At 44.5% G+C, this 17058-nt stretch overlaps 1 protein-coding gene across 1 annotated transcript in view; it reads left to right on the top strand.

Moving 5' to 3' along the window:
• The first annotated feature begins 403 nt into the window (after nt 1–403).
• Nucleotides 404–17058, top strand: part of LOC109888773 (melanopsin-A) — a 35666-nt gene continuing 19011 nt past the window's right edge. Inside the window, exons 1-6 of the mRNA XM_031821817.1 lie at nt 404–668; nt 1669–1802; nt 4396–4599; nt 5787–5958; nt 6054–6218; nt 6395–6502. Of these exons, the coding sequence (XP_031677677.1) occupies nt 529–668; nt 1669–1802; nt 4396–4599; nt 5787–5958; nt 6054–6218; nt 6395–6502 (923 nt within the window). The 5' untranslated portion in view covers nt 404–528. The remainder of the gene's footprint in view (nt 669–1668; nt 1803–4395; nt 4600–5786; nt 5959–6053; nt 6219–6394; nt 6503–17058) is intronic.

Genomic DNA, 17058 nt, shown 5'->3' with positions numbered 1-17058 from the left:
CTATCCTGCATAAGGATTCTGGGGGCAGGTTTCAAGAACAAAATTAAGAAACCAAATCCTTGTTTTAAAAGAATACAAACCAGAGGGGAAACAAGTTTACTGGTTAGTTTATTTTTGAAATGCCAACATGAATCAAAGGATTAAGAATTAGAATGAGACAGGATGCATTGTTTGATCCTTCACAAAGGACTTTTATTTGTGAAATGTCAGTCAGTTTGAAGAGAGATTTGTAACATACTGCACAAATTGGATTCTTAACATATCACATGAATTGCAAAATTCACATATCATACAAATTGCTAAATTCGTAACATATCACAGGAAATGGATGACTAAAAGAAGGACTGTTTTGGCTCGTGAGCACCACTTTCAAAACTACTGGCTGAAATTATACAAAAAGTTTGAGAGTGCACATTAACAAGTGGACAAGTGGATACGGTTAATTAATCACAATTTAGTAATGCCAACTGTGGCTGTTGCACAGGTTCCTGTTTAAATGCAGTTATTTTCGTTTACCTGTAGGTGGCCATGGTGCACGAGGCCCCTCGTCACCCCTTCCCCACTGTGGATGTACCTGACCACGCCCATTATACTATAGGGGCCGTCATCCTGGCTATCGGCATCACCGGCATGGTGGGCAACTTCCTGGTTATCTATGCCTTCAGCAGGTAAGGGACAGTTGCTCCCTATGGTAGTGTAACTCTCTCTCTCTCCACCTTAGAAGAGCAGATAATCTAGGCTCTGTCGTAACCGGCCACGACCGGGAGGTCCGTGGGGCGACGCACAATTGGCCTAGCGTCGTCCGGTTTAGGGAGGTTTTGTCCGGTAGGGATATCCTTGTCTCATCGCGCACCAGCGACTCCTGTGGCGGGCCGGGCGCAGTGTGCGCTAACCAAGGTTGCCAGGTGCACGGTGTTTCCCCCGACACATTGGTGCGGCTGGCTTCCGGGTTGGATGCACGCTGTGTTAAGAAGCAGTGCGGCTTGGTTGGGTTGTGTATCGGAGGACGCATGGCTTTCAACCTTCGTCTCTCCCGAGCCCGTACGGGAGTTGTAGCGATGAGACAAGATAGTAGCTACTAAAACAATTGGATACCACGAAATAGGGGAGAAAAGGGGGTACAATTCTAAAATAATATATATATATATATATATATATTTTTTTTAAAGAAGAGCAGATAATCTCATCAGTTAAAATGTGATTGGAGTTTCTTGCAGCAAGAATATGTACAGTTAATGCTGAGGTTTATCTCGTCTCAATATCCCTCCATCTGTCATATGTGGCTCTGTAGTCTCAGTTGTTTATCAGTGTGTCTCAGTTGATCAGCATCGTGAGTCGCGATATCAGGGTATTCATCCTCCCTCCTGAGCCCAAACATGATGTACTGTAACTAGCGTCCATGCCATGCTTCACTTTCAATGCTTTGTGAGGTGCCATTTCTCTCCCACTATGATGACTCATTCTGAATATAGACAGGCATACACACACAATCATATGCAGATATAAGTGGTACGTGTTGGACAAATTGATGGCACAAGCTCTATCCATAGCTAAAAAGTTGTCAACAATAATAAACCTTTCACCATAAAAAGAGGGGTACTACTGTACGCAATTACAGAACAATAACCATCTTGTGTTTCCCTGTGCTGTATGTGTTGTGTTCGACAGGAGCAGGTCACTGAGGACTCCAGCCAACATGTTCATCATTAACCTGGCCATCACTGACTTCATGATGTGCATCACACAGGCACCCATCTTCTTCACCAACTCCATGCACAGGAGATGGATCTTCGGGGAGAAAGGTACTCAACACTTATCTCCGAACACAACTATAATTGACTTCAAACCAAAAAACACAAAATAGCATAGAATTGTGTGGACAAATTCAGTCTTTGAATTGCGTCCGTTTCCTATAATTGACTGGAAGGAGGTGGAATGAAGGAATTGACTCAGACTGAGCTCTGAGCAGAGCTTGTGTCTTACAAGGTTAATACGTTGGACAGAAAAGGCGGGGGATGGAAAGAGGGAGAAGTCTATGAAAGGAATGTGTTTATTTATTACCATAGTCATGGAATTAAAGAACATATGAATGGAAAACTCTCAATGAGATGTTGCCTAGCGATACAGGGAAAGGCTACTTACTTCTGCAAACACCTCACACAACATCACTACACTCTTAGAAAAATGGGTTCCAAAAGGGTTTTTCAGCTGTCCCCATAGGAGAATCCTTTTTGGTTCCATGTAGAACCCTTTTTGGTTTCATGTAGGAACTTGCAACCCAAAAGGGTTCTACCTGGTACCGAAAAGGGTTCTTCAAAGGGTTATCCTATGGGGAGAGCCGAAGAACCCTTCTAGGTTCTAGATAGCACCTTTTTTTCTAAGAGTGTACAATAGCTGTGGCACAGCTGCTTTATTCTCATTCTGTATTATAAACAGCAAGTGCTAGAATATCTCAATTTTTATTTATGAGCATGGAAGATAGATTTATTCTCGTTGAATTACAGACCTTTTGACATCATGAGGAATTATATTGAACCTAATCCATTTTTATAAGTCATAGTGATCTTCAGATCATATATCCCTAACAACCCCCTACGCTCCTACCTTATTGTTGTCGTCCAAATTAACTGGGGAAAAAATAAATAAAGTGGAAATTGTGTTAAAGTGTATGTCCTGTGTCCTGGTGGGCAGCACTCATATACAACTCAATACCTGCAATTTAGGTGATTACAGATGGCTCAAGCTTGATATTGAAAATCGTTGTGCCAAATCTGCTTCTTCATTGATATATTCAAGAGTTTTAATATCTTTATCTATTTTTGCTCAGTTGAAATAGCCAGAACCGGAGCTGTACTGTGTATTCACAGTTCTGCCATTGGTAAACCCAACTTGCTCCAGTAAGTTAAGGCGTCAAATCTTCCCTGGCATCACCCACCATTGAGGGTGTGTAACAGCCTTAGGCTACTGCCATACCACACTAACACAAGGTATTACCCCAGGCAAGACATCACCCCTCGAGTGTGTGATTTGTATTAACATAGCTATGGAGGGGTCTATGACATATATACAAACAATGTGTTGCACAATATCTATATTTTGACATTGAGGTTTTGATTGAGGTACAGTACCAGTCAAAAGTTTGGACACCCTACTCATTCAAGAGTATTCTTTATTTTGACTATTTTCTACATTGTAGAATAATAGTGAAGACATCAAAAACGATGAAATAACACATATGGAATCATGTAGTAACCAAAAACTTAACAGTGTGCCTTGAATTCTAAATAAATCAGACAGAGTCACCAGCAAAGCTCTCCCACACCTCCTCCTCCATGCTTCACGGTGGGAACCACACATGCAGAGATCAGCCATTTACGTACTCTGCGTCTCACAAAGACATGGCGGTTGGAACCAAAAACCTCATAGTTGGTCTCATCAGACCAAAGGACAGATTTTCACCGGTCTAATGTCCATTTCTCGTGTTTCTTGGCCCAAGCAAGTCTCTTCTTCTTAGTGTCCTTTAGAAGGGGTTGCTTTGCAGCAATTTGACCATGAAGGCCTGATTCACACAGTCTCCTCTGAACAGTTGACATTCAGATGTCTGTTGAACTCTGTGAAGCATTTATTTGGGCTGCAATTTCTGAGGCTGGTTACTTTAATTAACTTATCCTCTGCAGCAGAGGTAACTCTGGGTCTTCCTTTCCTGTGGCGGTCCTCATTACTGCCAGTTTCATCATAGCACTTGATGGTTTTTGCGACTGCACTTGAAGAAACTTTCAAAGGTCTTGAAATGTTCCGAATTGACTGAACAAGGCAAAAGGTGGCTACTTTGAAGCATCTCAAATATAACATACATTTTGATTTGTTTAACACTTTTTTTGGTTACTACATGATTCCATATGTGTTATTTCAAAGTTTTGATGTCTTCACTATTATTCTACAATTTAGAAAATAATACAAATAAAGAAAAACCCTAGAATGAGTACTGTAGGTGTGTCCAAACTTTTGACTGATACTCTATATGTTCTGGTCCCTGCAGAGTGGAGGTGGATGGGTGTCACAACAGGGTGAGTGTTGAGTGTGAATCTGAGATGGGGTCAGTCAGTATTACCCCCACTCTCCCTGCAGGCTGGCCCTGTGTTTGACCTGGTTCTCTGCTGATCATTATCCAGGCTATGGAGTGACTATCACCCACATGGGGGCATTACAACATATCAACCGAAGTATCTCTTTCACCCTCTCTTTTTTTCTCACCCTTTCTGTTTCCTTCTGGGGGGTTTTAATACTTTTCTCAGTAATTAACAGTACTCTGACTCTCTATCAATCTGTTTCTTTTCTATTCCCACCTTTTATCTCAGCAGTTAACTGTACTCTCTCCGTCTCTGTGTCTTCTAGGCTGTGAGCTCTATGCATTCTGCGGGGCTCTATTTGGGATCTGCTCTATGATCACTCTGACGGTGATAGCAGTGGACCGGTACTTTGTGATCACGCGTCCGTTGGCCTCCATTGGGGTGCTCTCCAAGAAACGAGCCCTGCTCGTCCTCATGGCTGCCTGGGCCTACTCACTGGGGTGGAGCCTGCCCCCTTTCTTCGGCTGGAGTAAGTCCACACGAACATGATCATCACGCACGCACGCATCCACACATACACACATATTGGGATGAGATCCAGTATGCCAGGGCTGTACACGCTGTATTGGAGAGTTGTGGTTGTGTCAGTGTATGCATGTGTTAGAAAGACAGTGAGAACGAGTGCTCCCCCTGGCTCTGTGTTCTCTCTTTGAACTCCAGTTAGCAGTAGCTTAGTTTAGGAATGAGGATTTAGGCATTGGATCAGGTGTTCTGAGCTGCCTGAGATCTTTCAGTGATAAGGAATTAAATTAAACTAGTGGGCGAACTGGCTGGAATGGGCCCCTCATAAGCCTCACATGGGCCTGGCCTTACAGTATGCTGTCCTCAGAATTACTCGCACCCCATCATTGTGTGAATCTCTGGCAAATAACAAATGTATCCAGCCCGATTCTGTCTAGCACGTTAATGGGTGATATGCTGGAAAGGACCTTGGGGTGACACTAACTCAGACAATGTGGAGGGTAGAGGGGGTTTGGGGAGAGGGATAGGGATAGGGATAGGAGATCATGGACTGGCTACCTCCTGCAGCAGTCTGGGGCTGGGCTCTGCATGCAGGCGTGCCAACCCAGACATGGTTTCGCAACACGAATGTCCTATCTGACAACACGAAGGGCGTCTGTCTCCTTAAACCCATCTGACGTCCCCATCTTTGCCCCGTCTCCGCAGATTACCACATCATTTCACCCCCTCTGGGGAAAAACATTAATAACATGAAAGCAAAACAAAACTGCGCCGTTATACAATTTGAGGCTTTGATCGTCCAGAGCATTTAGTTAATCAGGAGTGCTCCCTTGATCCAAACTTTGGTTTTCTTGTGTCTTCCTATTGATGTGAATGTCATTTGCTTTCCCTGACTGATTGTTTTACCATAGCAGGGCTTCAATGGATGATGCATGACGAACAACCTGTAGATGACTTTGAAGTGGTGTTGAAGAAAGAACATTGTCTCTCTCCTTATATGTTACCCTTTCCCCTCTCTCTGTTCCCTTTCTCTTTCCCCTTCTCTCTCCTTTCTCTATCCCCTTCTCTCTCCTTTCTCTATCCCCTTGTCTCTCCTTCCCCTTTCCTCTTCCCTCTCCCTCCCTCCTTTCTCTATCCCCTTGTCTCTCCTTCCCCTTTCCTCTCCCCTCTCCCTTACCCCCCTCCCTCCCCAAGGTGCCTATGTTCCAGAGGGTCTGTTGACCTCCTGTACATGGGACTATGTGACCTTTACCCCGTCCGTGCGTGCCTACACCATGCTGCTCTTCACCTTTGTCTTCTTCATCCCCCTGATCGTCATCATGTACTGCTACTTCTTCATCTTCAGAGCCATACGTACAACTAACAAGTGAGTGGATTTGACACCAGAGAGCTGGTCTAGAGATGTCACTGGAAGTGTCAAATTAAGAAGTGTCACAAAATCTGTGTGTGTGTGTGTCATAGGGCTATAACCAAGATCAACGGCACTGGTAGCACCAGAGACTCCATTAAGAGTTTCCATCGGCTGAAGAATGAGTGGAAGATGGCTAAGATCGCTCTTATTGTCATCCTCCTCTATGTCATCTCTTGGTCCCCCTATTCTGCTGTTGCCCTGACTGCATTTTCAGGGTGAGTGGTTTTGATATACTATACTACCCTACACAATACACACCCACTCCTAAAAGCATTGCCGCAGCCACAACATTCATACCTTGACCATTCAATATATTGTACAATATATATTGTATAATTCTACCTTCAAGCCTAACAGCCTTCTCTCTCTGCCCTACTCATGTCCCCTGTAGGTATACAGATTTTCTGACCCCCTACATGAACTCAGTGCCTGCTGTGATCGCCAAGGCTTCAGCCATTCACAACCCCATCATCTATGCCATCACCCACCCCAAGTACAGGTACTGTAGTCTTGCTGCCACCCCAAGTACAGGTACTGTAGTCTTGCTGCCACCCCAAGTATAGGTACTGTAGTCTTGCTGCCACCCCAAGTATAGGTACTGTAGTCTTGCTGCCACCCCAAGTACAGGTACTGTGGTCTTGCTGTCACCCCAAGTACAGGTACTGTAGTCTTGCTGTCACCCCAAGTACAGGTACTGTAGTCACTGACTCAACTCCAGCCACTTTAATAATGGGAATTGATGGGAAATGATGTAAATATATCACTAGCCACTTTAAACAATGCTACCTTATATAATGTTACTTACCCTACATTATTCATCTCATATGCATACGTACAGTGCCTTGCGAAAGTATTCGGCCCCCTTGAACTTTGCGACCTTTTGCCACATTTCAGGCTTCAAACATAAAGATATAAAGCTGTATTTTTTTGTGAAGAATCAACAACAAGTGGGACACAATCATGAAGTGGAACGACATTTATTGGATATTTCAAACTTTTTTAACAAATCAAAAACTGAAAAATTGGGCGTGCAAAATTATTCAGCCCCCTTAAGTTAATACTTTGTAGCGCCACCTTTTGCTGCGATTACAGCTGTAAGTCGCTTGCGGTATGTCTCTATCAGTTTTGCACATCGAGAGACTGACATTTTTTCTCATTCCTCCTTGCAAAACAGCTCGAGCTCAGTGAGGTTGGATGGAGAGCATTTGTGAACAGCAGTTTTCAGTTCTTTCCACAGATTCTCGATTGGATTCAGGTCTGGACTTTAACACCTGGATATGTTTATTTTTGAACCATTCCATTGTAGATTTTGCTTTATGTTTTGGATCATTGTCTTGTTGGAAGACAAATCTCCGTCCCAGTCTCAGGTCTTTTGCAGACTCCATCAGGTTTTCTTCCAGAATGGTCCTGTATTTGGCTCCATCCATCTTCCCATCAATTTTAACCATCTTCCCTGTCCCTGCTGAAGAAAAGCAGGCACAAACCATGATGCTGCCACCACCATGTTTGACAGTGGGGATGGTGTGTTCAGGGTGATGAGCTGTGTTGCTTTTACGCCAAACATAACGTTTTGCATTGTTGCCAAAAAGTTAAATTTTGGTTTCATCTGACCAGAGCACCTTCTTCCACATGTTTGGTGTGTCTCCCAGGTGGCTTGTGGCAAACTTTAAACAACACTTTTTATGGATATCTTTAAGAAATGGCTTTCTTCTTGCCACTCTTCCATAAAGGCCAGATTTGTGCAATATACGACTGATTGTTGTCCTATGGACAGAGTCTCCCACCTCAGCTGTAGATCTCTGCAGTTCATCCAGAGTGATCATGGGCCTCTTGGCTGCATCTCTGATCAGTCTTCTCCTTGTATGAGCTGAAAGTTTAGAGGGACGGCCAGGTCTTGGTAGATTTGCAGTGGTCTGATACTCCTTCCATTTCATTATTATCGCTTGCACAGTGCTCCTTGGGATGTTTAAAGCTTGGGAAATCTTTTTGTATCCAAATCCGGCTTTAAACTTCTTCACAACAGTATCTCGGACCTGCCTGGTGTGTTCCTTGTTCTTCATGATGCTCTCTGCGCTTTTAACGGACCTCTGAGACTATCACAGTGCAGGTGCATTTATACGGAGACTTGATTACACACAGGTGGATTGTATTTATCATCATTAGTCATTTAGGTCAACATTGGATCATTCAGAGATCCTCACTGAACTTCTGGAGAGAGTTTGCTGCACTGAAAGTAACGGGGCTGAATAATTTTGCACGCCCAATTTTTCCGTTTTTGATTTGTTAAAAAAGTTTGAAATATCCAATAAATGTCGATCCACTTCATGATTGTGTCCCACTTGTTGTTGATTCTACACAAAAAAATACAGTTTTATATCTTTATGTTTGAAGCCTGAAATGTGGCAAAAGGTCGCAAAGTTCAAGGGGGCCGAATACTTTCGCAAGGCACTGTATGTACTGTATTCTATATCATCGACTGCATCCTTATGTAATACATGTATCACTAGCCACTTTAACTATGCCACTTTGTTTACATACTCATCTCATATGTTATACTGTACTCGATATCATCTACTGTATCTTGCCTATGCTGCTCTGTACCATCACTCATTCATATATCCTTATGTACATATTCTTTATCCCCTTACACTGTGTATAAGGCAGTAGTTTTTTGGAATTGTTAGTTAGATTACTTGTGTATGTGACAAATAAAATTTGATTTGATTTGCTGCCACCCCAAGTACAGGTACTGTGGTCTTGCTGCAACCCCAAGTACAGGTACTGTAGTCTTGCTGCCACAAAATAAAATATAATGGTTTCTATTGTTGCAGTATAGGTCAAATCTGCTTACCCAACCCCATTTGGAAATTCCGCTAAGCAACAAAGTCAAAGGGCTATTCTGTTGTTGTTTTTAATTTCACTAATCTGATACTGGCCAAGTGAACCATTGCATTCTATCCCATAAGAATTTATCAAATCTGAGAGACAGGAAGGGTATAGCCCCTGTCAGCTAGCGATCAGACTGGTGTTGTCACGATACCAGAATGTTTACTTTGATACCAATACCAGGTTTAGTATCACGATACTCGATACTAAAACAATACCACAGCAAACTTTTAAAAATGTGTTCTTAGTTCCAAACAATTCTTACATCAGGAGATCACACCTAGTTAGCACTGTTGTTTGGTTAGCAGTGATTCTGTTGTGTACGTGTTGGAGTTTGCAGAAGAAATGCACACTGGATTGCAACAAATAATCATAATTCTGCCCAGTAGACATACTGTACAGTAGGTTACTTTGTACTTGGTTAGATTCTACAGTTGAAACAATAACAAAGCGTTCATGTCACAACCTGGTCTTAGTATTTTGTGTTTTCTTTCTTTATTTGGTCAGGCCAGGGTGTGACATGGGTTTATTTTGTGGTGTGTTTGTGTATTGGGGTTTTTCGTAGGTTTAGGGATTGTGGCTTAGTGGGGTGTTCTAGCAAAGTCTATGGTTGCCTGAGGCGGTTCTCAATCAGAGGCAGGTGATTCTCGTTGTCTCTGATTGGAAACCATATTTAGGCAGCCATATTCTTTGAGTGTTTCGTGGGTGATTGTTCCTGTCTCTGTGTTATTGCGCCAGTTTAGGCTGTTTCGGTTTTCAGGTACGTTTATTGTTTTGTATATATCGTGTTTATTCGTCTATTAAACATGTATCGAATTAACCACGCTGCATTTTGGTCCGACTCTCTTTCACCCGAAGAAAACCGTTACAGATTCACCCACCACACCAGGACCAGGCAGCGTGGTGACAGGCAGCGACAGCAGAAGCAGCGAAAGGAGGAATGGACATGGGAAGATGTTTTGGATGGCATGGGTTGTTACACTTGGGAGGAGATACTGGCTGGAAGAGATCGCCTCCCATGGGAACAGGTGGAGGCACTTAGGAGAGCAGAGGCAGCCGGAGAGAGGAGCCGACGATACGAGGGAACACGGTTGGCAAGGAAGCCCGAAAGTCAGCCCCAAAAATTTCTTGGGGGGGCGCTCAGGGAGAGTGTGGCGGAGTCAGGGTTCAGACCTGAGCCAACTCCCCCTGTTTATCGTGAGGAGCAGCGATCACAGGACTTCTGGACTTGGGAGGAAATATTGGACAGAAAAGGACCCTGGGCACAGCCTGGTGAATATCGACGCCCCAAAGGAGAACTGGAGGCGGGGGAAAGCGGAGAGGTGCTGGTATGAAGAGGCAGCACGGCAACGCAGATGGAAGCCCGAGAGTCAGCCCCAAAATATTATTGGGGGGGGGCTCACAGGGAGTATGGCTACGCCAGGTAGGAGACCTGCGCAAACTTCCTGTGCTTACCGGGGGGCTAAAGAGACCGGGCAGGCACCGTGTTATGCTGTGGAGCGCACAGTGTTTCCAGTTCGGGTGCATTGCCCGGTGCGGTACATACTAGCTCTTCGTATTGGCCGGGCTAGAGTGGGCATCGAGCCAGGTAAGGTTGGGCAGGCTCGGTGCTAAAGAGCTCCAGTGCGCCTGCACGGTCCGGGCTATCCAGTGCCACCTCCACACACCAGTCCTCTGGTGGCAGCTCCCCGCACCAGGCTTCCTGTGCGTGTCCTCGGCCCAGTACCACCAGTGCCAGCACCACGCACCAGGCCTTCAGTGTGTCCCGCCTGTTTAGCGCTGCCAGAGCCTTCCTCCTCTCCAGCGCTGTCGGAGTCTCCCGCCTGTTTAGCGCTGCCAGAGCCTTCCTTCTCTCCAGCGCTGCCGGAGTCTCCTGCCTGTTCAGCGCAGCCAGAGCTGCTAATCTCCATGGAGAAGCCAGAGCTGCTAGTCTGCATGGAGCAGCCAGAGCTTCCAGTCTGCATGGAGCAGCCAGAGATTCCAGTCTGCATGGAGCAGCCAGAGCTGCCAGTCTGCATGGAGCTGCCAGAGCTTCCAGAGCTGTCAGTCTGCATGGAGCAGCCAGAGCTGCCAGTCTGCATGGAGCAGCCAGAGCTGCCAGTCTGCATGGAGCAGCCAGAGCTGCCAGTCAACCAGGATCTGCCGGAACCGCCAGTCAGCCAGGATCTGCCAGAACCACCAGCTAGCCAGGATCTGCCAGAGCCAACTACCTGCCTGAGCTTCCTCTCAGTACTGAGCTTCCTCTCAGTACTGAGCTTCCTCTCAGTACTGGGCTTCCTCTCAGTACTGGGCTTCCTCTCAGTGCTGAGCTTCCCCTCAGTGCTGTGCTTCCCCTCAGTGCTGTGCTACCCCTCAGTCCCGAGCTACCCCTCAGTCCCGAGCTACCCCTCAGTCCCGAGCTTCCCCTCAGTCCCGAGCTTCTACCTCAGTCCCGAGCTGCCCCTCAGTCCAGTGGGATCCTTGGTGAGGGTTATTAGGCCAAGGTCGGCGGCGAGGGTCGCCAATCAAAGGATGCGTTACAGGGGGACTAAGAGTTGGTTGGAGTGGTGTCCACGTCCCGAGCCGGAGCCGCCACCGTGGACAGACGCCCACCCGGACCCTCCCCTATGGGTTTAAGTGTGCGGCCGGGAGTCCGCACCTTGAGGGAGGGGGTTCTGTCACGCCCTGGTCTTAGTATTTTGTGTTTTCTTTATTTATTTGGTCAGGCCAGGGTGTGACATGGGTTTATTTTGTGGTGTGTTTGTGTATTGGGGTTTCTCGTAGGTTTAGGGATTGTGGCTTAGTGGGGTGTTCTAGCAAAGTCTATGGTTGCCTGAGGCGGTTCTCAATCAGAGGCAGGTGATTCTCGTTGTCTCTGATTGGAAACCATATTTAGGCAGCCATATTCTTTGAGTGTTTCGTGGGTGATTGTTCCTGTCTCTGTGTTATTGCACCAGTTTAGGCTGTTTCGGTTTTCACGTACGTTTATTGTTTTGTATATATCGTGTTTATTCGTCTATTAAACATGTATCGAATTAACCACGCTGCATTTTGGTCCGACTCCCTTTCACCCGAAGAAAACCGTTACAGTTCACCCGCCTTCCCACTGGACACAGACGTCATTTAAACATCAAGTTTTGATTTACATTTGTTTGAGTTGTCAACTCATTATGAAAAACTGTCACCATGTCATTGGATTAACTGTAGGTTAAAAGTTGGTTGGAAGAAAAGGGTCACTTCCCTTAATTTAATGACTTTTTGCAAATCCAATCAATTTTCCACGTTGATTCAACGGCATCACATATGTTTTGGTTGACATGACGTGGAAACAACGTTGATTCAACCAGATTTTGTTTTGGTAAAAAGCTGTGGGATGTGCCTGGAGAAATATCATTCTCACATTCACAGACAGAGCTATGGATGCAAGGACTGAACATCCATGATATCAAAATTATAGTAGTAATCAAGTTTTGGGGCTAAATGGTGTTTGTTTACATTTTGGGTATATAACATACATTCATTAGTTTAAAAATGGATGTAGCAACCAAGGATCCTAGCTTTAACTTTTAATTGAGAATATCAGGAATCAAGGTAAGACACAGGTGCAGACTGTGTGAAGTAACAATGTTTATTGTAACCACAGGGGCAGGCAAACGACAGGTCAAGGCAGGCAGGGGTCGATAAGCCAGAGCAGAGGCCAAGGTAGAGGACGGCAGGCAAGCTCAGGGTCAGGTCAGGCAGAGGTCGGTAATCCAGAGGTGGAGCAAAGGTACAGGACGGCAGGCAGGCTCAGAGACAGGCAGTGGTCAGGTGGGCGGGTACAGGGTCAGGACGGCAGGCAGGCTCAGAGACAGGCAGTGGTCAGGTGGGCGGGTACAGGGTCAGGATGGCAGGCAGGCTCAGAGACAGGCAGTGGTCAGGTGGGCGGGTACAGGGTCAGGACGGCAGGCAGGCTCAGAGACAGGCAGTGGTCAGGTGGGCGGGTACAGGGTCAGGACGGCAGGCAGGCTCAGAGACAGGCAGTGGTCAGATGGGCGGGTACAGGGTCAGGACGGCAGGCAGGCTCAGAGACAGGCAGTGGTCAGATGGGCGGGTACAGGGTCAGGACGGCAGGCAGGCTCAGAGACAGGCAGTGGTCAGGCGGGCGGGTACAGGGTCAGTATAGGCAAAGGTCAAAAACCAGGGTGAGAAAAAGAGAGACTAGGGTAAAACAGGAGCTGAGACAAAAAGCTGGTAGGCTTGAACTAACAAGACGGACTGACAACAGACAGACAAAAAACACAGGTATAAATACACAGGGGATAAGTGGGGAAGATGGGTGACACCTGGAGGGGGGTGGAGACAAGCACAAGGACAGGTGAAACAGATCAGGGGCGTGACAGAGAAGGTTTTTGAAAAAGCCTTTCCATCTACCTGAAGACTTACCTGAAGGTTATCATTAGCATCGCTAACGGCTACACAGAACGGTAGAAATATGCGCACTGCCCACATACAGACTTCAGAAAGTTGCAAGGGAATACGAATCACTGATGCATTCTGGTCATGTCTTTTGACCCAACATGGTCCCGCTTTGGTAATTGACGTGCAGCTTTTTAAAGCTTTCATAAAGCCGGCATAAACACTGCATCAATGTGTTACAAATCATCTAGAACCGTATACCTTTATAAAGGGTTCATAAATATGGCCTAACCCACTATGTCAAATATGACATAAACCTGTGCTTTATAAAGGGTGGCATAAGCACCACTTTAAAAAAGCCTTATAAATCATGTTAAATGGAAGCTTCACAAAGCATTTATAACACTGTCATTGCAATGCCGGGATAGTGGGTTTGAGTCCCGGGACCACGCCATATGTAAACATTTATTCACCAATCGCTGTAAGTCACTTTGGATAAAAGCGTCTGCTAAATTGTATATATGACATTACTCTAAAACATTTCTAGTGTGGCCGAAATGCTTTCCTTCTTAGGTGCATTGTCAATATTGGACCTAACCTCAACTTTCCCCAAAATGCTGTGCTGCAGGATGACTCACACTCTAAAGTGCAGTCATGCACACCAAAAAAAAACTTAGTGAGGCCTTTTAAAATCCATTTACACTTTTTGCTTTACTTCAGTTTTTTCCCCCCATTTCCTCAGTTTAGTTTTCCAGGTTTCGATTTCCCCCATTTTTCCCCCAATTATTTTCTAACTTTTTTAGTAGAAAAACAACATTTGACTTTCTGTGTTCACAACAATGCTTGAACCACATCGGGGATTACTTTTGAGGTCTGTGAAAAATCTACGAAATGTACAATACCAGTCAAAAGTTTGGACGCACCTACTCATTCAAAAGTTTCTTATTTTTTACATTGTAGAATAATAGTGAAGACATCAACACTATGAAATAACAAATATGTAATCATGTTGTACCAAAAAAATATATTTTAGATTCTTCCAAGTAGCCACCCTTTGCCTTGATGACAGCTTTGCACACTCTTGGCCAGCTTCATGAGGAATGCTTTTCCAACAGTCTTGGAGTTCCCACATATGCTGCTTTTCCTTCACTCTGCAGTCCAACTCATCCCAAACCATCTCAATTAGGTTGAGGTCGGATGATTGTGGAGGCCAGGTCATCTGATGGAGCACTCCATCACTCTCCTTCTTGGTCAAATAGCCCTTTACATAGCCTGGAGGTGTGTTTTGGGTCATTGTCCTGTTGAAAAACAAATGATAGTCCCACTAAGCGCAAACCAGATGGGATGGCGTATCCCTGCAGAGTGCTGTGGTAGCCATGCTGGTTAAGTGTGCCTTGAATTCTAAATAAATCACTGACAGTGTCCCCAGCAAAGTACCCCCATACCATCATATCTCCTCCTCCATGCTTCACGGTGTGAACCACACATGCAGAGATCTTCTGTTTATCTACTCTGCGTCTCTCAAAGACAAGGTGGTTGAAACCACAAATCTAAAATTTGGATTCATCAGACCAAAGGACATATTTGCACTGGTCTAATGTCCATTGCCTGTGTTTCTTGACCCAAGCAAGTCTCTTCTTCTTAGTGGTGTCCTTTAGTAGTGGTTTCTTTGCAGCAATTCGACCATGAAGGCCTGATTCATGCAGTCTCCTCTGAACAGTTGATGTTGAGATGTGTCTTTTACTTGAACTCTGTGAAGCATGTATTTGGGCTGCAATCTGAGGTGCAGTTAATGCTAATGAACTTATCCTCTGCAGTAGAGGTAACTCTCGTGTTTTTGCGACTGCACTTGAAGAAACTTTCAAAGTTCTTGAAATGTTCCGGATTGACTGACCTTCATATCTTAAAGTAATGATGGACTGTCGTTTTGACAGTCCTCGCCATAATATGGACTTATGATCTTCTGTATACCAATCCTACCTTATCACAACAAAACTGATTGACTCAAACGCATTAAGAATAAATAAATTCCAAAAATGTACTTTTAACAAGGCACACCTGTTAATTGAAATGCCTTGCAGGTGACTACCTTATGAAACTGGTTGAGAGAATGAAGGTAAAGCAGCCAACAAGTGCTCAGCATGTGTGGGAACTTCTTCAAGACTGTTGGAAAAGGATTCCAGGTGAAGCTGACTGAGAGAATGCAAAGAGTGTGAAAATATATTTAGATTTGTTCAACACTTTTCTGCCAGCTCAGGGACAAGCTACACTATTCACACTCCTGTGTAATCAAATAAAAAATGCCCTGAATACAACAGGTATTCTTTACCGTGAAACGCTTGCTTACAAGCCCTTAAACAATGGTGCAGTTCTAAAAAAAATAAAGTTAAGAAGGGGCTTGATTACAACCTGTTACAATGGTGCCTACGTCGTCCCCCAGGTCATTACACACACAGCACATAGAAAGAAGCCTGGGATATCAACTATTCAAAGTTGGCCTACAGTAGGTGGGAGTGACCATAGAATTCTAAAGGAGTGACCTTACTGAGTAAAGTTATTGTCATCGTCACTAGTTAACACAGTAACAAAGTCCTAATTATGGCAAAAATGTGACTTGTTAAAGCTAACCCTAACTAATGAAGGCCAAGTTTGATGCGTTGGTCCACCAGGCCTTCAGCACATTTGGGGTCTTGGAACGAGATTAGGTGTAATGTGACTACCATGACTTCAATTTAGAGCGCATTCCAATCCTTCGACCCAACATGTGACCCTTTATAAAGCACGTTTAGATCATATTCGACATAGTGGGGGTCGTGGTCATTCTTACACAGGGACACTCAAAGTCAATCTTAAATGAATCATCCTTTATTTGTCAGCACACTGGAAAGGTTCCAACCAACTCAATGCACCAATATACACATGTCAATCAGGAGCTCTGCCAAGGCAGACACAGCAGTTGTCTTATATATAACTATACACAGACAATTTATATTTGCATGATTTACCATAATTAATTATGAATTACCGACCAATACTGGTTCAGACCAATACCTCACGAGGCTTCTCCTCTCTAACCTGAGACCTTGAAACTGAGATATCTTTCGTTCTCGTTCTCAAAACAAGGTCCAGGTGTACTGCCAAATTGCAGCTACTGATAGTGAGGATTCGCTCAGTCAGCCACTTGCATGAACACACAGAAATTGGTTTATAGAACAGCACATGAATTGAACACAGAAATTAGTTATCAGAAAAGCACAAAATGGGTTATGTCACATTTGACATGGGTGTTTATGTCACACAGTTATGCCACATTTATAAACCCTTTTTAAAGCATGACATACAGTTATAGATACTTTAACACATTTATGTAGTGCTTATGAAGGCATTATGAAGGCTTTATGAAGGCTTTATGAGGCCTTTATAAGCTGAACGTAATTTAAATCAGAACCATAAACTTAATACATTTTAGAATAAATTCAAACCATTAAGTTGATTTTCGAAATCTGAGACACATTTGGTAGAAGATCCGAAAGTAACAAATTATAATACTGGACCGTTTATCATGTTCTGATATTTAAAAACGACCATTGTTTTCATACACTGTGCAACTCTAGATCAGACTAAACTTTCCTCTCTACAATCACTCATTAACCTGGATGTTAATACAACTGGACATTATTTTATTCTCACCACACAGGAAGGATGCTAAGGGTTAATAAACTGGATAGGGCACCTAGATTGTTTCCTCTGACATGATACATCAGGCCAAGTCCCTGCCATGTTCTGTCCCAT

The sequence above is a fragment of the Oncorhynchus kisutch genome, linkage group LG4 (genome assembly GCF_002021735.2).
Source record: "Oncorhynchus kisutch isolate 150728-3 linkage group LG4, Okis_V2, whole genome shotgun sequence".
In the NCBI taxonomy this organism is placed as follows: Eukaryota; Metazoa; Chordata; class Actinopteri; order Salmoniformes; family Salmonidae; genus Oncorhynchus; species Oncorhynchus kisutch.
The sequence above is the reverse complement of the archived record's forward strand: the minus strand, read 5'-3'. Positions and strand labels throughout refer to the sequence as shown.